Source organism: Sminthopsis crassicaudata, chromosome 4, assembly GCF_048593235.1.
Source record: "Sminthopsis crassicaudata isolate SCR6 chromosome 4, ASM4859323v1, whole genome shotgun sequence".
NCBI classification, from domain to species: Eukaryota; Metazoa; Chordata; class Mammalia; order Dasyuromorphia; family Dasyuridae; genus Sminthopsis; species Sminthopsis crassicaudata.
In genome coordinates this window covers 352,128,321-352,151,435 of record NC_133620.1, presented here as the reverse complement: position 1 = coordinate 352,151,435, position 23,115 = coordinate 352,128,321, and the positions used below count along the sequence as shown (strand labels likewise).

The 23,115-nt window shown below is 35.3% G+C and overlaps 1 protein-coding gene and 1 pseudogene across 1 annotated transcript; one reads left to right on the top strand and one right to left on the bottom strand.

Moving 5' to 3' along the window:
* Positions 1-925: 925 nt before the first annotated feature.
* Positions 926-3,740, bottom strand: LOC141540810 (ganglioside GM2 activator pseudogene; annotated as a pseudogene).
* On the top strand, positions 3,739-4,464 carry LOC141539155 (uncharacterized). The gene has a single exon (XM_074261480.1). It carries the CDS (start codon positions 3,739-3,741, stop codon positions 4,462-4,464), a length of 726 nt encoding a protein of 241 aa, XP_074117581.1.
* The last annotated feature ends 18,651 nt before the right edge of the window (positions 4,465-23,115 follow it).

Below are 23,115 nucleotides of genomic sequence, written 5' to 3'. Positions count from 1 at the left end.
TAGCAAGACCACTGTATAAATATGTATACATATATTGTATTTAACATATACTTTAACATATTTAACATGTATGGGACTACCTGCCATCTAGGGGAGAAGGGTGAAGGGAAGGAGGGAAAAGTTGAAACAGAAGTTTTTGCAAAGGTCAATGTTGAAAAATTACTCATATATATGTTTTGTCAATAAAAAGCTAAAATAAAAAAAATAAATTAAATTTAAAATAAAAGAAAACTAGCAAATGCTACAAATCAACATTTGACTTATTCCTTTGAGAAAGTTATGGAGAAAATGGCAAAAATGTAGATTGAACTTTTAAAAACAGTTGTTAAACATTTACCAGGATATCATTGAATCCTTACTATATTCCCCTCTTGTCTGACTTGTGTGACTTTGGACAACTCATTCTCCCTTTCAGAGCCTCATTTTTCTTTTCTTGAAAATATCATATTTTATATTGGATTACTTGCCATTTAGGGGAGGGAATGGGCAGAAGGAGGGAAAAATTGGAACATGAAGTTTTTCAAGGGTGAATGTTGAAAATTACCTATGTATATATTTTGAAAATAAAAAGCATTAATAAAAAAGAAAATATGACGTTTGAATTACATGATCTCTAAAGAGTCTTCTAACTTTATAAACATGATTTTTTTTGAAGAGTACATACAGATTTATTTTTAGTCCAGTTTTAGTTTACTGTGAATCTCTTGAAGTTATCCACTGGACATTCTGCATCCTGCCTAGAAATGGGATAGGACTGATATATTAACCTTAGGTTTCTGATTTCCCAACGCCTATCCATGTCCCTATTTCTTAAAAGGGAGAATTGAAGGATGAGGAAATGAGGTCAAGACCTTAAGAATGGTGGGAAGGAGGGTCAACTTTGCTGATTTCTCTATCCAGGCATAGATAATGATCTCCCATTTTTCTATGAGAAAATTGGGACCTTGATCTTGAAGTATCCTAGACATGTGTTGCTATCACATAGTTATCTGATCATGGTAGTTGCCCATGCTGAGAGAAGGTGGCAGCTTCATAGGAAGTATTTGGAAGCTAGTCTTAAGCAGGAAGTAGGTACCCTTATTAAAAGGGCAGTGACAGGGCAGACCATAGGTATGGAGAAGTTTAGGACAGGGCTCCCCAGGGAATGAAAGAAAAAATTGTCTCACAGATATCTTGAGAGGTGCAGCTTCCATTTTTTAATACTGGGGAATCCAACTAGAACACAGGAGATATTTCTTTCTATAAAGTTACTACTTCTTTCACAGAAGAAGTGAAGAGTACATTGATTTTGGTTTCCATTTCAGCAGTTACTTTTTCAGGAATGTTGATAGGAAGTGATTCTACTTTCAGTCCTGTGATCTTTATTGGGTTGTGCCCACTATCACACTTTTCCCATGAAAAATGACTGGCAGACAGACAAATCCTTGTCTGAACAGCCGCAGCAGAGTTATGATGAAAAGTATAACTATGATAAAGATTTCATGGTTTGACAATCAGCAGATCTAGAACCATAATAGTATGAGTTTTTATGGACCTAAAAAGAAGTTTGCTTCCTAGGTATCAATTTTAGTTTTGGTCCCTGGAATATGCTTGTAAGGATTAGAAAGCTGGAATTGGAGTTAAGAAATCCTGAGTTCCTATCTTGCCTCAGACAATTACTAGCTATGTAAACTTATAAAACTCATTTAACATCTCTGTGTCTCTGTTTTCTCATCTGTAAAATGGGAAGATTAGTAAGACCTATCTTGCAAGCTTATAGTCAAGATCAAATGACATTACATACAAAGAACTTTACAAATCTTAAAGCACTATGTAAATATCATTTGTTGTTGCTGTTATTGTCATTATTATTATTGATAATTCTAGACTTTTAAACATGGGTAAATAAATGGCAATGGATTCTTTTTTATCTGAATAGCTCCAGGAAGCCTCAAGATTCTTCCTTTTTTCCTACAGGTGATAATAGACTTGCAGGACCTTTAGAACAGACACTTGCTTCACGTAGTGCTATTCATATGCTAAATTGAATAATTCTTCATACACTCAAGTTCATGTTTTAATGGCTATTTTCTTGTAAGTGTGACTCCACAAAGCTCTACCTCCCTATTCATTATGTAACTCAGGAACTTAAAGTAAACTCAACTAGATATTTTAAAAGAAATCTAAGAGTAAAGAAGCCAAAAAGAAAACTTCACCCAAAACATGATATTTCAAAACTAGTATATCAGCAAATGTGTTTTCCCTAGAAGTCTCAAGACTAAAATTCATCCAATTTTCAGTTTCCATCCTTTATATTTATATAAAATGTGAACAATAGATTCATATAGTGACATAGATGATGGATAGATAGATAGATAGGAAGATAAATAGATACTTTATTAAGTGTTTGTAGGCCTTCGAAGAACTTAACTTCCACTAACATATGATAACATATAAAAGGAGCTGAAAGTAGGGGAGGTGAGGAAATCAAAAATACACCTGGGGAGTCACAGACTGACTGAGTTTAGAGTGAGCATGGTTGGTAGGGATGTTTTTTTCAAGTCATGATTTAAGGATGACCTCAACAATTAGAGTTCGAGAATGCAGAGATAGAGACATTGTAAATATGAAGGTACTGAAGAAAATAGAAGTAGAAGTCAGGAAGTATGAGTAGTAATGGACTCTGCCAGGTAAAAAAATCAGTCCATAGCTTTCCAGTGCACTTATATCTATCACAGGCACACAATATCAATTTTTTTTGCTCTTCTATATCAACTTCTTTTTCCAAGGCTACCAAGATTTCTTGAGTCTATAATTTCTTCCATTTCTGGTCAGATCCCATTTCATCTTATCTCATGACATTGTTTCTACATCTTTCATTACTTTATTTGACTTCCACAGTCCCATTTTCCATGTGGCTAGAGTATGTAATATGAATGGTCCCTAATTCTCAAAAAGCCCTCTACATATTCTCTTAACTTAAGTTGGTAGAATCTTACAACTCCTGCCATCCATATCTGCTACTATCCCATTCACAAAAGCACCTCTGGGGAATTAAATTTTGGTAATTCTGCCTACTTTCCTGTCTCAGTCTTTCTCATGTGACAGAGATACTTTTATCTAACTTAACAAAATGAGGACAAGGATTGAGAACCTAGAGATCAGTGATAGAACTATTTCATAGATAAGACATGCATTTTTTATTATAGAGGCACATGGAAGGGTGACCAATTATACTTATTTTTTGAAAACACAGTGAGCTTCATGAATAAGCTAAGGAACAAATGGCACCCTCATGGAAGATATTTACTATCATGCCATAAATATATCTTCATCCTTTGTGAATTTAATTTACCATAAGTCATAAGATGATTTGCAATAAGCAGAGAATGATGTATGATGTATTGAAGGATTGGTGTCAGTTATCACATGATCAACCTAAATTGGAAGGACGATAAAAGGTAATGAATGGTGACATGCCTTTAAAAAATGGAACATAAAAGATAATTCAAGAGAGGAAAAGATGATGGATATATCCTAAATGACTAAGAAAATAGCTTTTTTCTTTCATAATTAAATCAATTATCTAATTTAGTGGTCACTTTTTCATCATGAAAAACAATAACAAGGAAATAATCTGTAATTGGTCATTATAATCATTTAGGACAGTATATAAGAGGCGTATGGGGCAAGAAGACTTTCAAACTCAAGTAACTCACTCTCCTTGAAATCAGCCTACAACCTCAGTACATCAGCACCATGGTCAACTCCTCTTGTGGTTCCAGCTGCTCTGGCCAAGGCCTCTGTCAAGAGACCTGTTGTACTCCTAGCTGTGGCCCTCAGATCTCCTGTTGCAGTCCAGCTTGCTGCCAGACTACTTGTTGTGGTACAACATGCTGCCGTCCCAGCTGTGGTGTCTCCACTTGCTGTGGGTCCAGCTGCTGCCGCCCCAGCGGTTGTGGGTCCAGCTGTTGCCGGCCAACCTGTTGCCAGTCTAGTTGCTGCCGCCCCACCTGCTGCCAGACCACCTGCTGTGGCACACCTTGCTGCCGCCCCAGCTGTGGTGTGTCCAGCTGCTGCCGCCCCAGCGGTTGTGGGTCCAGCTGTTGCCGGCCAACCTGTTGCCAGTCTAGTTGCTGCCGCCCCACCTGCTGCCAGACCACCTGTTGTGGCACACCTTGCTGCCGCCCCAGCTGTGGTGTGTCCAGCTGCTGCCGCCCCAGCGGTTGTGGGTCCAGCTGTTGCCGGCCAACCTGTTGCCAGTCTAGTTGCTGCCGCCCCACCTGCTGCCAGACCACCTGTTGTGGCACACCATGCTGCCGCCCCAGCTGTGGTGTGTCCAGCTGCGGTGTGTCTAGCTGTTGCCACCCCAGCGGTTGTGGATCTAGTTGTTGCCGCCCAACCTGTTGCCAGTCTAGTTGCTGCCGCCCTATCTGCTGCCAGACCACCTGCTGTAGAACCACTTGCTGCCGCCCAAGTTGCTGAACACTCAGATCTAAATTCATCTGTTCATCATCCCCATGCCATCTCCTAGATATATCTTCAACCATCCTCCTCTATATTAAGATGAATAACCCTTTTTTAAATCATTCAACTTTCAGCTGAGCCACATGAGAACAATTTGGAAACCTCAAAAATAACACCTGGCTTTGATTCCTGCCCAAACAGCTATCTTTGTTACTCTTTCCTTCTTTTAAAAATTATGAATGTATTCAAATCTGTCAATTAAGAAATAAATAACCTTACTCCCTTATTGTACTTGAGTTTTTCAATGAATTTTTTTCTGTTCACAGTTTTCTATCACATCATATTTGTTTCCAAATAAAACTCAGTCAGGAAAGTAGTGTCTGCAATAATCTTTTTTTCCTCTCTCTTAAAGCATTCACCTGGCCTTTTCTAATGCACTTCATTAGGCAAACATTTGTCTGAGTTTTTAATCATACATATTTGGGATGTAGTGTTGAATGTTACATGGACTGAGTCAAGGACTCAAGTTCTTAAAAAGATATCAACTTTGTGTTTTCCAGTTAATATAGAGTTTTTTAATTTTTTTTTTTGAGAGTCATTTTGCTGAGGTTCAGCTCCCTTTGATTCTTGGTCAGATAGCCAAATGATGAAGTTCGGCACAGAGCAGGAAATTGTGGGAACCCCTTTCTGGAGGTGCAGGTTCTTTGTAAATGAATTTATGAACTCGAAAAGTTAAACTGGTAAAAGAAGCTTATTATTAGAATTGAGAGGTCAGCTTTTGCTGGCTGACTTCCTTAATGGTGGATCCTCACAGAGAAGTAAAGATTTAGCAGAGGAGTCCTGGCGGGGAGAGAGAGAGAGAGTTTCTAGCAGAGAAAGTAAATAAGGTCTTGTTAAGGAAATAGGTGAGAAATGTCTTTCAGTAGGCAGAGAGTCCCTCGAAGGAAGCGATCCTTTATTGCCAATGATTGAGTTCAGCTGCTCCCTTTTATAATTGAAACCTTGGCTAGAAGCTGGGGGCAGTTCTTGGTGGGGGCTGGGAGCAGTTTGAGCTGGCATCAGAATAGTGGAATTGAATGAGTGTCTCTGAGCTAATTTCCAACTCAATAAAGTTAGATAGAAATCTCCAGCTCAGGCTAAGAGTTTCAGGGCTCCCTTCCTCAATTTGGGGTTAAGTGACTTACCCAGGGACATTCAATAAGTAGTAAGTGGTAAGTGTCTGAGATCACATTTGAACTCAAGTCTTTCTGACTCCAGGGCTGGTGCTTTATTCTCTGCACCATCTAGCTGCCCCTGTGGTATTAATATTTATGAGAATACATAGTATTACCATTCCTTTTGACTATTACAACTCAAATTGACCTTTCCTTCTAGTAACAACCATTGTTCTTACTTTTCATTTCCACCATCACTACCACTATCTCCAAATCCATGTCTTTAATAATCATTCTTTTTTTTCCCTTCTTCTTGGACAATCACCTTTTTCTAAAGTCTTTGGACAGATATGGGATTGTGCCTATGACAGCATGCAAATCATTGTAATTCTGATTTTTCATCAAACTATAGATTTAAGACTGAGAAGGAGTTTTTTTTTTGTGAATTTCATTTTTATGGATTTTTAATGAATACAAAAATGTTTTAAATGAAAGAACCAATGGTATTAAAAACAATGGTCAACAACAGGAGAAATACAGAGAGGCTTGGAGAGACTTACATCAATTGATGCTAAGTGAAACGAGCAGAACCAGAAGATCATTATACACTTCAACAATGATACTGTACGAGGATGTATGTTGATGGAAGTGGATATCTTCAATATAAAGAAGAGCTAATCCAATTCCAATTGATTAATGATGGACAGAATCAGCTACATCCAGAAAAGGAACAATGGGAAATAAGTGTAAACTGTTATTTTTACCTTCTGAATCCAATTCTTCCTGTGCAACAAGAAATTCGGTTCTACACACATATATTGTATCTAGAATATACTGTAATATATTTAACATGTATAAGACTGCCATCTGGAGGAGGGGGTTGGGGGACGAAGGGAAAAAATCTGAATAGAAGTAAGTGCAAGGGATAATGTTGTAAAAAAATTACCCATGCATATGTACTGTCAAAAAAAAAAGTTATAATTATAAAATAAAATAAAAATTAAATTAAAAAAAAAGAGGGAAGGTGCTAAAAATTTAAAAATTGGAAAAATGAAAGATGTAGAAGATAAGGTTTTAGTTGAAAATTAAAAGAAAGTCTTTTTTAAAAGAAAAAAAAATGGTCAAAATACAAAACAAAACAAAAACAAGTTTGCAGATTCCCTGCTAAGAAACCTTGTCTTAAAGGAAGTAGCCACACCAATCATAGCTATTTGAGGCTTGGATTTTCTTTTTTTTTTTTCTTTTTAAAACTTTATATTTTCAAAACATATGCATGGATAACTTAACAACATTGACCCTTGCATAGCCTTGTCTTTCAGATTTTCTCCTCCTTCCTCCCATCTCCTCCCCTAGATAGCAAGCAATTCAATATATGTTAAACATGTTAAAATATATGTTAAATCCAATATGTATAAACATTTATACAATTCTCTTGCTGCACAAGAAAAATCAGATCAAAAAAAGAAAGTAAATGAGTAAGAAAACAAAATGCAAGTGAACAACAACAAAAAGAGTGAGAATGTTATATTGTGATCCACATTCAGTTCCCATAGTTTTCTCTCTAGATGTAGACGGCTCTCTTCATCACAAGATCATTGGAACTGGCATCAATCATCTCATTGTTGGAGAGAATAATGTTCATTTGAATTAATTGTCATATAATATTGATTGACAATGATGAGAAGGTGCTTTTAAGATAGATTGGTCCAAAGTCCTCATTTTAGAGAATAGGTATATTCTTTTTTTTTAACTTTGTAATTCCAGAACTTATTCATGGATTCACTTTTTTTTTTTCACCTAATCTGGGTTTCATTGAATTTGAATGTTAAGTTGGTTAAGGGAATTGCTCAAGGTCATACAGCATAAGGCACGATTTGAACTCAAGTTCTGTAAGTCCAGCTGTAGGTCTCTTGCTACCAGATTAAGACTTCATGCCAAGAAATCATTCAGCATAGCGGCATATCTTCTATCCTCAAATAAACTTGTTTTAAAAGACAATAATGTTGCACCCTTAATTTGTTTCCCTTCCTTGCCCAGCTTATAGCAGACATTCATTGCTTGATGAATGATTGAAAATTGTTTCAAAGTATATATTATTATTCAATTATTTAAGGAAGAATAATACATGATGCCTCTTGTCTATTATATTAATTGATAGTTTGGAAGAAATCAGAAACCATCTGCTTATATATCCACCAATTTCTAAAGAAATGGATATATCCATTCTAGATTCCTTTTTTACTCATTAAAATTTTCGAATTTTTGCCAAATTTTTGAGTCAATAATTTAAGGAAATCAGAAATGATGGAATCTTTGAGAACTTTTATTTTTTCAGCTTATATCACTCATATCACCTGGATCTTCCTTATCACACAGAAGTTATCCATCATGATATTTTCCCTTACTTTCCCCACTCTAGCATTCCATTCCCTTGAAATGTTCTCTTTTAAACATAGGCCACTGAAGGAAATTCCTCACAAAATCATTTTCCAAGTCGCATCAGGTTGTGACAGGGGAGTGAGTTAATATAACAATAGTCTTACTATGTCACAAAGATGCAAAGATTTATTTGTTATTGTTTACCATGAAACAAAAAGTGATTATCAAAATACAACAGGCAGTTGTGTTTTAACTTAAAAGCTCAAATGGGAAATCTTAATTGCTTTCTATACTGCACTGGAATTTGCTCTATTTGTTCTTTCTGAGTCATCCCTTGTCTTTTGTGCATCACTTAGGTTTGCCCATTGTCTTTATTTTTCAACTGTGGCCTATCTTGTATATTCAGCCTGGATCACTTGTTTCTAGGGGCAAATATCATTTTTCTTTACTTTTTTTCTATACATATTTCCATATTTATCATACTACACAAGAAAAATCAGATTAAAAAGGAAAAAAGTGAGAAAAAAAGCAATCAAACAACAACTTAAAAATACTATGCTGTGATCCACACTCAGTCTTCTTTCTGGATGCAGAGAGGTCTTTCCATCACAAGTCTATTGGAATTGGCCTGAATCACTTCATTGTTGAAAAAAATCAAGTCCACCACAGTTGATCATCACATAATCTTCTTGTTGAGTCAATTCATATGTTTCTCCAAGCCTTTCTGAAATCATCCTCCTGATAGTTTCTTATAGCACAATAACATTCCATCACATTCATATACCATAACTTACTTAGCCATTGCCCAACTGATGGGCATTCATTCAGTTTCCAGTTCCCTGCCATCACAAAAAGGGCTGCTATGAGTGTTTTTGGAAATGTTGGGTCCATTTCCCTTTTGTATAATCTCTTTGGGATATACACCCAGAAGAGACACTGCTGGGTCAAAGGATTTGCACAAAGATTATGATAGCCCTTTGGACATACTTGAAAATTGCTGTCCAGGATGAACAGGATGTCACAACTCCACCAACAATATATTAATGTCCTAGTTTTCCCATAATTCCTCCCACATTTGTCTTTTCCTGTAATCTTAGCCAATCTGAGAAGTGTGTAGTGGTATCTCAGAGATGTCTTAATTTACATTTCTCTGATCAATAGTGACTTAGAGCATTTTTTCATGACTAAGAAATGGTTTTGATTTCTTTATCTTAAAATTGTCTATTAATATCTTTTGATCATTTATCAATTGGAGAATGGCTTGTAGTGAATAGAATTTTCATCATAAATCCTTTGGAATTGTTTTGGATGATTTTATGATCAGAGTAGCTAAGTCTATCACAGATGATCATCTTTACAATATTGCTCATAATTGCTTTTATCATGATGGCATTCCATCATAATTATATATCACAATTTGTTCAGCCATTCTCCAATTGATGGATATCCTCACAATTTCTATTTCTTTGCCACCATAAAAAGATCTGCTATAAATATTTTTACACATATAGATTCTTTTTCTTTTTCTTTTGTCCCTCTGTGTAGTGTTCCAGTTAGCTTTCTGGAAGTCTTTGGACTAGCCTTCTGTTTAGCTGAGTAATCACCACAAGAATAGCCAGAGATAAAAGTCCAAAAGTCTTTATTATGTCCTTCACAGTCTGTCTCCTTGCTGAGGCTCACACGAGCTTTCTGGAGCCCCTTCAGACAGGCCTTGGTCTCAGCCTGGGAAGCAGAAGGGCAGGCCAGCCACCATAAAGTTGATGAAGATGGAATGTCTCTCTGAGTCTGAGAGCTTGAGCTCCAGCCTCCAACCCTCTTTCTTCTCTGAGTCTCTTCAAGTCCTCCTCTAGGTCTGACTCTGACTTCTGAAATACTCTATTACAATTAAATCCGTCCATTACTTAGTATAAGCCAATTATTATATCACTTGGGAACCATTATTTGTTGTAAGATTAAATCACTCATACTGAACTAAAGAACTATTAATCACCCTGCTAAACTAGATAACTATTATCTTATCAATTCCACTGAATTAACATCTTGTTGTAAGAATTCTTGTTTCAAGTACATTTCTCCAGAATTCTGGCCTATTACATTTCTGGGCTAAGGATATAGCACTGATATTTCTAAATCAAAGAGTATGCAAATTTTTAGAATCCTTTGGGCACAATTATTCATTGCTCTCCCAAATGGTTAGATCAGTTTAACTTTGCATTAATGTTTCCATATTTCCATATCCTCTCTAGTATATGTCAGTCCCCTTTTCTATCATGTTGGCAAATGTTGGCAAATTTTAGGTGAAAATTAATACTTCAAAGGTGTTTTGATTTGAATTTCTCAAATCAATAGATATTTAAAGATTTTTTCCATGTGACTATAGATAGCTCTTTCTTCAGAAAACTGCTTGTTCATATTGTTTGACCATTTATTAATTAGAAATGACTTTTATAAATAATCAATGATTACAGTAATTTAATGTTTGATAAACCCAAAAACTCTAGCTTCTGGGATAATAACTCACTATTTGACAAAAATTGCTGTGAAAACTGAAAATAGTATTCCAGAAACTAAGCATTGACCAACATCTACTATCCTTTACCAAGATAAGGTCGAAATAAGTTCATGATTTAGGCATAAAGGGGGACATATAAGCAAATTAAAAGAACAAGGGATAGTATATCTCTCAAATCTATGGAGAAGGAAAGAATTTATAGTCAAAGAAGAACTAAAGATGGCAGAAAAAGACAATAATGAATGTTGGAAGGAATATGGGAAAACTGGGACATTAATACATGGTTGGTAGAATTGTGAACTGATCCAATCATTCTGAAAAACAATTTATAACTATTCCCAAAGAGCTATCACACTGTGAATACCCTTTAATCCAACAGTGTCTCTATAATGTATCCTAAAGAGATCATAAAGGAGGGAAAGGGACCCACACATGCAAAAATGTTTGTAGCAAAAATGTTATGGAATATTATTGTCCTATAAGAAACAATCAGCAGGATACTTTCTGAGAGGCCTGGAAAGACTTACATGAACTGATGCTAAGTAAAGTGAGTAGAACCAAGAGAACTTTGTACAGCAACAAGAAAATTATGTGGTGACAAACTATGATGGATTTGGCTTTTTTCAACAATGAAGTGACTCAGGTCAATTCCAAAAGACTTGTTATGGAGAGAGTCATCTGCATCTAGAAAGAAGACTGTGGGAACTGAAAGTGGGTCAAAACATAGTATTTTCACCCTTTTTTGTTGCTTGCTTGTTCTTTTTTCCTTTTGGATTATTTTCCTTTTTGATCAGATTTTTCTTGTGCAGCATGATATATGTGGTGATATTTATAGAATTGTACATGTTTACCTTACATTGGGTTGCTTGTTGTCTCAGGGAGAGGGGTGAGAGGAAGCAAGGGATAAAATTTTGGATTACAGGGTTTTTTAAGAGTGAATGTTGAAAACTATTTTTTCATATATTTTGGAAATAAAAAGCTATTAACATAGCTTTTATTTTTATAAATTTAAATCATTTCCCAATCATTTTAGCTAAGTCTGACTCATTGTAATATAATTTGGGATTTTCTTGGCCAAGATATAAAAGTAGTTTTCTATTTTCCTTCTTTACCTCATTTTGCAGATGAAGAAACTGGAGCAATCAAGATTAATTTGACATGCCCAACCTCACACAATTAATGTGTGACTGAGGCAGAATTTGAATTCATGAAGATGAATCTTTCTGATTCCAAATTCAGCACTCTATCCATTGAGTGACCTACCTGCTCCTAAGTTTGACTCAGTTTTCTCTATATTTAAGAAATGAAGACTTATTTGTATTAGCTTTTTTTGTAGATTCTTTAGAATTCTTTAAGTACCTTATATCATCTGCAAAAAGTGATAGTTTTGTTTTCTTATTTCCTCTTCATTATTTTGATTTATTATTCTTGTTTTATTTCTATGGCTACCATTTATAGTAGAATATTGAATAATAGTTGTGACATTTGGCTTTCTTGTTTCATCCCAATCCTACTGTTCTCAGTAGTTCTCTTTCAACATTAAGAAGTCAGGAAATACTTGAGAGAGGGAAGGAGAGGGAGAGGGAGAGGGAAAGGGAGGAAAGATGGGAGAAGAAGAGATGAAGAGAGGGTAGGAGGGAGGAAGGAGAGGAAGAAGAAGAGGGCGACGAAACTTCCTTCATCCAATGAAAAAGCCAGCAAAATAGTATCAATTACATACATGAAATCATGAAAAAATTATTTCCATATTAGCCATAGAATACATACGAGCATTTCTTGTAAACAATATATTATGGGATTCTGATTTTTGCCACACTCTACTATTTGCTTCTATTTAATGGGACAGTTCATCCCATTTACATTCACATTTATGATTATTAACTGTATATTTCTCTCAATCCTATTTTTCCTCCTGTTTATCCTCTCTCTTTTTATCCTTTGCCTCCCTACCAGTGTTTGGCTTCTGTTTATTTGCCCTCCTCTTATTTGCCTTCCCTTCTATAAATTCTTTTTCCTCCTTACTTAATCTCTTTTTCTCCTCCCCTATTGGTAAAATACATTTTCATATTCAATTCATTGTATACATTATTCTCTTTTTGAGTCAATTATGATGAGAGTAAGGTTCAAGAGATGTCCATCACTCACTTTTCCATCTTTCCCTCCACTGTAACAGATTTTTTTAACTTCTTCATGTGAAATACTTTACCCCATTTTACTTTTTTTTTATAACTGCACCCAATTTATTCCTCTTCACTCATCTCTTAGTTTTCTTCTGTCATTCTCTCAAATTCACCTTATACCTGTACCCTCTGTGTATGTATATTCCTTCCAACTGTAATATTAGTGGTACAATTTTTAAGGATTACAAAGTATCACCTTCCTATGTAAGGATGTTAATCCGTTCTTCTCTATTAAATTCCTTCTGTTTTCTTTTCTTTTCTTTCTTCCTTTTTTCTTTTCTTTTCTTTTTTTTTTTTAAAGAATTCTGGTTTTCTTAGGAAAACTTGAAAACTTTCCATTTCATTTAATAATCATTTCCCCCCTTAAGATGTTACACTTAATTTTACTGGATGAGTGATTCTTCACTAACTCCTTTGCTTTTCAGAATATAATGTTCTATGACCTCTAATCCTCTAATGTTGCAATTGCTAAATGTGTAATTCTGATTATGTCTCCCTGATTGACTTGTTGTTTCTTTTTGGCCACTTGAAATATTTTTCCTTGACCTGTTATTTTTTAAATTTGGCCATAATGTTCCTTGGAATGTTTATTTTGATACCTCTTTCCTGAGTTGAAAAGGGAATTCTTTCAATGCCTATTTTGGCCTCTGGTTTTAGGACACCAAGGCAGTTTTTCTCAATTTCCTGGAAAATGCTGTCCAGACCCTTCTTTTCATTATGGCTTTCAGGGAGTCCAACTATTGCAACATTGTCTCTCCAGGATCTATTTTCCAGGTTAGTTGTTATGCTCATGAGTTAATTTACATTTTCTTCTCTTTTTTCATTCTTTTGAATTTGATGGATTCCTGGTGTCATATATTCATTAGCTCCCACTTGCCCAATTCTAACTTTTAAAGATTTGTTTCTCTCAATTAGCTTTTACACTAAATTTTCCATTTTGTCACTTCAATTAGTTAAATGTTTTCTTTTTTCAAACTCTTGACTCTCTTTTATTTTTATAATTTTCTGGCAACACTTTCATTTATTTTCCCAATTTTACTTTTACTTCTCTTATATGATTTATAAACTCCTTTTTGATTTCTTCCATGACTTCTTTCTGGGCTTTGGACCACTTCTCATTTTTCTTTGTGGTCTTGCTCTAAGGTGCTTTGATATTGTTGTCTTCTTCTGAGTTTATGTCTAGATCTTTCCCTATTATCACCATAACTTTCTCTGGTAAGATTTTGTTATTGATGGTTTTAGCTCATCTTTTTTTAATAGTTTTTATTTACCAGATATATGCATGGGTAATTTTACAACATTGACAATTGCCAAACCTTTTACTCCAATTTTTCCCCTCCTTCTCCCCCACCCCCAAGATGGCAGGTTGACCAATGCATGTTAAATATGTTTTTTCCACTTTTTAAATTTTTATTTTATAATTATAAAATTTTTGACAATATATATGCATGAGTAATTTTTTTATAACATTATCTCTTGTATTCATTTTTCCAAATTATCCCCTCCATCCCTCTACTCCCTCCTGTAGATGACAGGCAATCCCATATATTTTACATGTGTTACAGTATAACCTAGATACAATATATGTGTGTAAATCCAATTTTCTTGTTGCACGTTAAGTATTACATTCCAAAGATATAAGTAACCTGGGTAGATAGACAGTAGTGCTAACAATTTACATTCACTTCCCAGTGTTCCTTCTCTGGGTGTAGTTGTTTCTGTCCATCATTGATCAACTGGAATTGAGTTGGATCTTCTTTATGTTGAAGATATCCACTTCCATCAGAATACATCTTCATACAACATTGAAGTGTACAGCGATCTTCTGGTTCTATTCATTTCACTCAGCATCAGTTCATGTAAGTCTTTCCAAACCTCTCTGTATTCATCCTGCTGGTCACTTCTTACAAAGCAATACTATTCCATAAGCTTCATATACCATAATTTACCCAACCATTCTCCAATTGATGGACATCCAGTTTCTAGCTACAACAAAAAGAGCTGCCACAAACATTTTGGCACATACAGGTCCCTTTCCCCTCTTTAGTATTTCTTTGGGATATAAGCGCAGTAGTAGTATGGTTGGATCAAAGGGTATGCACAGTTTGATAACTTTTTGGGCATAGTTCCAAATTGCTCTCCAGAATGGCCGGATTCTTTCACAACTCCACCAACAATGTATTAGTGTCCCAGTTTTCCCACATCCCCTCCAACATTCATCAGTATTTGTTCCTGTCATCTTAGCCAATCTGACAGGTGTGTAGTGGTATCTCAGAGTTGTCTTAATTTGCATTTCTCTGATCAGTAGTGATTTGGAACACTCTTTCATATGAGTGGATATAATTTCAATTTCATCATCTGGGAATTGTCTGTTCATATCCTTTGACCATTTATCAATTGGAGAATGGTTTGATTTCTTATAAATTAGGGTCAGTTCTCTATATATTTTGGAAATGAGACCTTTATCAGAACCTTTAACTGTAAAAATATTTTCCTGATTTGTTACTTCCCTTCTAATCTTGTTTGCAACAGTATTGTTTGTACAGAAACTTTTTAGTTTGATGTAATCAAAATCTTCTATTTTGTGATCAATAATGATCTCTTCTCTGGTTATAAATTCCTTCCTCCTCCACAGGTCTGACTATTCTCTGTTCCTCTAATCTATTTATGATCTCATTCTTTATGTCTAAATCATGGACCCTTTTTGATCTTATCTTGGTATATGGTGTTAAGTGTGGATCCATATCTAATTTCTGCCATACTAATTTCCAGTTTTCCCAACAGTTTTTTTTCAAATAATGAATTTTTATCCCTAATGTTGGTATCTTTGGGTTTGTCAAAGACTAGATTGCTATAGATGTACCCTTTTTTGTCCTTTGTACCTAATCTGTTCCACTGATCGACTGGTCTATTTGTTAGCCAATACCAAATGGTTTTGGTGACTGCTGCCATATAATATAGCTTTAGATCACGTACACCTAGACCACCTTCATCTGACTTTTTTTTCATTAGTTCCCTTGCAATTCTTGACCTTTTATTCTTCCATATGAATTTTGTTGTTATTTTTTCTAAGTCATTAAAATAGTTTCTTGGAAGTCTGATTTGTATAGCACTAAATAAATAGATTAGTTTGGGGAGTATTGTCATCTTCATTATATTTTCTCACCCCATCCAAGAGCACTGAATGTCTTTCCAATTATTTAAATCTGACTTTATTTTTTGTGGCAAGTGTTTTGTAATTTTGCTCATATAATTCCTGACTTTTCTTTGGTAGATGGATTCCCAAATATTTTATACTCTCAACATTTGTTTGGAATGGAATTTCTCTTTGTATCTCTTGCTGCTGCATTTTGTTGGTGATATATAAAAATGCTGAGGATTTACATGGATTTATTTTGTATCCTGCAACTTTACTAAAATTCTGAATTATTTCTAATAGCTTTTTAGCAGAGCCTTTGGGGTTCTCTAAGTATACCATCATGTCATCTGCAAAGAGTGATAATTTGATTTCCTCATTTCCTACTCTAATTCCTTGAATCTCTTTCTCGGCTCTTATTGCCGAGGCTAGCATTTCTAATACTATATTGAATAGTAATGGTGATAGTGGGCAACCTTGTTTCACTCCTAATCTTACTGAGAAAGGTTCCAGCTTATTTCTATTGCATATTATGCTTACTGAAGGTCTTAAATATATGCTCCTGATTATTCTAAGGAATAGTCCATTTATTACTATACTCTCAAGCGTTTTTAGTAGGAATGGATGTTGGATTTTATCAAATGCTTTTTCTGAATCTATTGAGATGATCATATGGTTTTTATTAATTTGATTATTAATATGGTCAATTATACTAATAGTTTTCCTAATATTAAACCAGCCCTGCATTCCTGGTATAAATCCTACTTGATCATAGTGTATTATCCTGGGAATGATTTTCTGAATTCTTTTTGCTAATATCTTATTTTAGATTTTAGCATCAATATTCATTAAGGAAATTGGTCTATAGTTTTCTTTCTCAGTTTTCAATCTACCTCGTTTAGGTATCAGTACCATGTCTATATCATAAAAGGAGTTTGGTAGGACTCCTTCATCCCCTATTTTTTCAAATAGTTTATATAGCATTGGGGCTAGTTGTTCTTTAAATGTTTCATAGAATTCACATGTAAATCCATCTGGTCCTGGGGATTTTTTCCTGGGGAGTTGATTAATAGCTTGTTCTATTTCTTTTTCTGAAATGGGACTATTTAAGCAATTTATCTCCTCTGTTAATCTAGGAAGCTTATATTTTTGGAGGAAGTCATCCATTTCACTTAAGTTATCAAATTTATTGGAATAAAGTTGGGCAAAGTAATTCCTTATTATTTCTCTAATTTCCTCTTCATTGGTGGAAAGTTCCCCCTTTTCATTAACAATTTGATTTTCCTCTTTCCTTTTTCTGATCAGATTTACCAAAGGTTTTTCTATTTTATTGGCTTTTTCATAAAACCAACTCTTAGTTTTATTTATTAATTCAATAGATTTTTTTTATTTTCAATATTATTGATTTCTCCTTTTAATTTTAGAATTTCAAATTTAGTATTTGGTTGAGGATTTTTAATTTGGTCTTTTTCTAGCTTTTTAAGTTGCAGGCCCAATTCATTAATCTTATCTTTCTCTATTTTGTTCAAATAAGCCTCTAAAGATATAAAATTTCCCCTTATTACTGCTTTAGCTGCATCCCACAGATTTTGGTATGATGTCTCATCAGTGTCATTATCTTGGGTGAAATTATTGTTTCTATAATTTGCTGTTTCACCCAGTCATTCTTTAAGATGAGATTATTCAGTTTCCAATTACTTTTTGGTCTATTTATCCCTAACTTCTTATTGAATATAGTTTTTATTGTATTGTGATCTGAGAAGAAGGCATTTATTATTTCTGCCTTCTTGCATTTAATTTTGAGATCTTTATGTCCTAATATATGGTCAATTTTTTATAGGTTACATGAACTGCTGAGAAGAAAGTATATTCCTTTCTATCACCATTCAATTTTTCTCCAAAGGTCTATCATACCTAGTTTTTCTAATGTTCTATTTACTTTTTTAATTTCTTTCTTATTTGTTTTGTGGTTTGATTTGTCTAAATCTGAGAGTGTAAGGTTGAGATCTCCCACTATTATAGTTTTACTGTCTATTTCTTCTTGCAACTCTCTTAACTTTTCCTTTAGAAAGTTAGATGCTATACCACTTGGTGCATATATGTTTAGTATTGATATGGTTTCATTGTTTATGCTCTTTTAGCAGGATATAGTTTCCTTCCTTATCTCTTCTAATTAGATCAACTTCTGCTTTTGCTTGATCTGAGATAAGCATGGCTACCCCTGCTTTTTTGGCTTTACCTGAAACATAATAGATTCTGCTCCAACCTTTTACCTTTACTCTCTCTCTCTATATATATATATATCTTCCTGCTTTAAGTATGTTTCCTGTAAACAACATATTGTAGGGTTCTGACTTTTGATCCAGTCTGCTATCTGTCTCCGTTTGATGGGAGAGTTCATCCCATTGACATTTACAGTTAAAATTACTAATTCTGTATTTCCTACCATCATTTTATCCCCAGATTATGCTTTTTTTCCCTTGACCCCCCTGAATCCCTTCCCCAATATTTAATTTATAGACCCCACTTGTGATGTGCAGCCCTCCCTTTTTAGTATCCCTTCCCCCTCCTTCCAAATCCCTTCCCTTTTCTTGTACATTTACTTTATTCCTCTTTTCCTTTTTCCTTTTCCTCTTCCCCCTTTTAATGAGGTGAGAGAGAATTCTCTGAAAAACAAATATGTCAATTATTTACTCTTAGAGCCTACTCTGATGAGAGTAAGATTCACACAATGTTTCACCCCCTCTCTAAATTCCCTTAGATGTGGTATATTTTTCTATGCCTCTTCTGGGATGTAGTTTCCCTCTTTTTATCACTACTTCCCCTTTTTCTGATACTACCCCCTTCTCTTTACTACTCCCCCTTTTTATGTCAGTAAAATCAAATTATCCATGTGGACTTTCTATATATCCACAACAGAGATATAGTTCTCAAGAGTTCTTTTTACCTTTTTCTGTTTCTCTTCAGTCTTGTGGATATAGATCAAATTTTTTGTTTAAGTCTCGTTTTTTTCTTAGAAACAAATGGAATTCCTCTGTTTCATTAAATGACCATCTTCTTCCATGGAAGAAAAATGCTAAACTTAGCTGGATAGTTTATTCTTGGTTGCAATCCTTGATCTTTTGCCTTTTGGAATATCAGGTTCCAGGCCCTTCGATCTTTTAATGTGGAGGCAGCCAGATCTTGAGTGACCCTTATTGTGGCACCTTGATATTTGAATTGCTTTTTTCTAGCTGCTTACAATATTTTTTCCTTTGTTTGGTAGTTCTGCAGCTTAGCCACAATATTCCATGGAGTTCTTTTTTTAGGGTCTTTTTCAGAAGGTGTTCGATGAATTCTTTCAACACCTATTTTTCCTTCTGTTTCTATTATCTCTGGACAGTTCTCTTTGATGATTTCCTGTAAAATATAATCTAGGCTCTTTTTTTGGTCATAGTTTTCGGGAAGCCCAATGATCCTCAGATTATCTCTCCTAGATCTATTTTCCAGGTCTATAGATTTTCCCAGTAAGTATTTGACGTTATTCTCCAGCTTTTCATTTTTTTTTTGTTTTGTTTTGTTTTGTTTGACTGATTCTTGGGTTCTCAATGAATCATTCATTTTTACTTGTTCCGTCCTTATTTTTAATGAGTTATTTTTTTCATTCACATTTTTTAGTTCTTTTTGTATATGCCCAATTGAGTTTTTACATGAATTTTGCTCTATTGAATTTTTTTCCATTTCCCTAATGTTTTAGAGAGTTATTTTCTTTTTCCAATTCAGAAATCCTACTTTCTTGAGACTTTTTTATCTTTTCTAATTCAGAAATCCTACTTTCTTGAGAATTTTTTATCTTTTCCAATTCAGAAATCCTACTTTCCTGTGATTTTTTAACCTTTTCTAATTCACAAATTTTGTTTCCCTGCATCTCCTGTGAATTCTTTATTTTTTCCAACTCAAATTTCAGAACATTGTTATTCTCTATCATAGGTTCTCTTTCCTTTCCCCATTTTTCTTCAAACTCTCTTAACTTTTTAATAGTCTCTTCTAGGAGAGAGTTATGTGATGGGGGAAAGGTATCATTCCCCTTTAGGCTGTTAGCTGCTGACTCTCTGCTATTAACTTCCTCAGGGTTGGATACCCGCTCTTTCTCTGTGTAGAAGGAATCAATGGTTCTCTTCAGCTTTTTACTCATGGTTAAAAACCTTTTGGGGTCTGCCCTTGGGGTAAGAAGTTTATTTATTTCTTTACCAGCTTCCTCACAGACTGGATGGATGCAGCAGCTCCTGTGTCTGAGCTAAGAGATAGCTCTGGGAGAGAGTTCCACTCCCCCTCCTTGAAGTGTCTCAGAGGTGATTAGTATGACTGTGCTGTGAGGGTTGTCCAGTGAAGGACCCCGCTGTGTGTCTTAGTGACTTCCCTGAGGTTTAAGACTGAACAGTAAAGGCGACACAAAGCCCAGCCAATGCGTCTTGTGGGGCATGGATATCAGCAACTGACCTGAAAAGCCCCTGCACTCAAACTGGAAATATCTGCCCAGAAACCGTGGTCCCTACTTCAAAGGTTCTGCTTCTCTGGGAATTCCATGGCTGCTAGAGTTCCACAGCCTCTGGCCAAGCCCGGCACTGTGTGGATTAAATGTTGCCTCAGGCTGTGACCCCACTGTTCAGGCTCTTAACTACCCCAAGGTGAAGCCCGGACAGCAGAAAGCAGCTGCACAGCCGTGCCGAGATCTGTTAGGTCACTTCCAGATTGGGGTGGTTCTAGTATCTGCCTTTATATTTTAAAGTGGCTTGATTTCTCTTCTGAACTGCTGTTTTTATAAGTAAAGAAGAGCTAACAGCCTGTGCCAGATTCCTCTATCTCATTGGCTTCTCTGATCCCAGAGTTCTCCCCAGCCTGATTGGCACGATTGTCTGTGCTGACCTTTTTTCTTCCTCCCTTTGGAACTGACCTTTTCTGTTGAAACTCCAGATTCTCTTCAGCTGGTATGTTGTGCTTCCAATCCTGGTGGTTTCTATCAGTCCAGTGTTATTTTTAAGGCTGACTTAACTAAATGATAATAAGGAAAGAAGGGAGCTTACAGATTCGCATGTATCTTCTCTGACATCTTGGCTCCACCCCCATGTTAAATATGTTAAAGTATAAATTAAATACAATATATGTATACATGTCCAAACAGTTGTTTTGCTGTACAAAAAGAATTGGACTTTGAAATAGTGTACTATTAGCCTGTGAAGGAAATCAAAAATTTAAGCAGACAAAATTAGAGGGATTGGGAATTCTATGTAGTGGTTCATAGTCATCTCCTAGAGTTCTTTTGCTGGGTGTAGCTGGTTCAGTTTATTACTGCTCTATTCTGATGGATGTGGCCATTTTCAACAATGAGATGAACCAAATCAATTCATCTCATTGTTGAAAATGGCCACATCCATCAGAATTGATCATCATATAATATTGTTGTTGAGGTATACGATGATCTCCTGGTCCTGCTCATTTCCCTCAGCATCAGTTACAGAATAATATTCCATAATATTCATATACCACAATTTATTCAGCCAATCTCCAATTAATGGGCATTCACGTAGTTTCCAGTTTCTAGCCACCACAAAGAGGGCTGCCACAAACATTCTTGCACATACAGGTCCCTTTCCCTTCTTTAAAATCTCTTTGGGATATAAGCTCAATAGCAACACTGCTAGGACAAAGGGTATGCACAATTTGATAACTTTTTGTTTTGCTCATCTTTTTTGACCTTTTTCTTTTCTCTTAAATTTGAGTTTTGCTCTCAGGGTAGAAAGGACATTGACTCAGGCTGCTTCTGCCAGTGATTTTAAGTCTTAGTTGTTTATCAGGGACTGCACTGATGTTTCCCTAAGATGCAGAGAGAACCTTTGTGTCTGATGCTATACAGAGGAGGTGAGGTTATTATAGTCTGTAGGAGTCTGGCAGGCTACCTGATGCTGAACCTGGGTCCTAGTGCTGGTACCTGGGTGGGCTGAAGCTGAGTGGGGTGTTTCTGTATTTCTCCAGAGGTATACTCAACCATATGTCTGGCTGGTCACTGGTGACTCCTGTTTGCCCTGGTGCTGGTTCTCAGAGCTAGAATGTGCCTAATTCCTTTGGCTATGCTAAATCATGTTGTGATTCTAGTATAAGAATTTGCATGCTCTGCCACACTGGGAGTCAGGATCTCCTTCTGGTTTAATGATGTGGGGGTTACTGCTGACTTACTGGAACACACAGTTCTGAACTGTGTTCCTGTTTTGCCTAATGAGGCAGACCTTTCTTGCTGATCTTCCAAGTTTCTTGGATTAAAATATTGTCTCACCTTGTCTTTTTGCTGGTTCTGCTATTCCAGGGTTTGTTTGGGGCCACTATTTTATGGTTCTTTGGAGGTGAATACAAAAGAGTGATGACAATTTACTGCTTACTCTGTTATCTAGACTCAGGGAAGTAAAGCATATTTTTAAAAACTTTCTTTATTTTTCTTCTTTTTTGGAGCAGGAAAATGTTTGCATTTTCTTTTACAACAAGACTCATGTGGAAATACATTTTTACATGATTGCACAGATATGCCTTATATAAAATTGCTTAACATTTCAGGAAGGGAGAGGACAGGGAAGGACAAGAGAATTTAGGACTCATTTTTTAAAAGAATGTTAGTATTTGTTTTTACATGTAATTGTAAAGATATAAAATATTTATTCAAAATATACCAGTTCTAGAGATTTTTGATCAGTGGACTGAGTAGATTGTTTCATTACATTATTAATGATTCAAATGCTTGATGAATCATTACCCATTCTATTTTGAATTTTCATTAGATAAATAGCCGTTCAAGGATGAGATTAGGTCTAGTGATGTAAACTTAATATTTTACTGTTATGGTTTTAAAACTTCTTTGAAATATTGAAGCCTCCATTTTACTAGTAGTTTTACAACTTTTTTAAAAGGCCTTTATCCTTTTCAAAAACTATTTATGATTTTTCTATAAGCTTTATGTGGATGGATAAAATTTTTAGCTTTGACCTCAAGATCCAATTATATAAATTGTTTTAAGCAGCCTGGAAAACATTAGGATAGACTCAACACTAGGGGCTTTGCTACATGAAAAGAGCCTAATAACATACAAAACTTCTTCAGTTGAAAGTTTAGCTACACAAATATTGACTTCAACCTAAAATATATAGTCAATGTCTGCAGCCTTGGTTAATTATGGTCTGTTCAGCTCATCTCTCCAGGATCCTGTCCTCATCACCAATTATTATGGTTCCATTTATGCTGAGGAGGTCTTTGACCCATGAAGTATCATCTAATATTCACCTA

What these genes read in the sequence shown, in the direction of transcription:
- LOC141539155 (XM_074261480.1), top strand. Translation starts at nt 3,739, where the DNA reads ATGGTCAACTCCTCTTGTGGTTCCAGCTGCTCTGGCCAAGGCCTCTGT.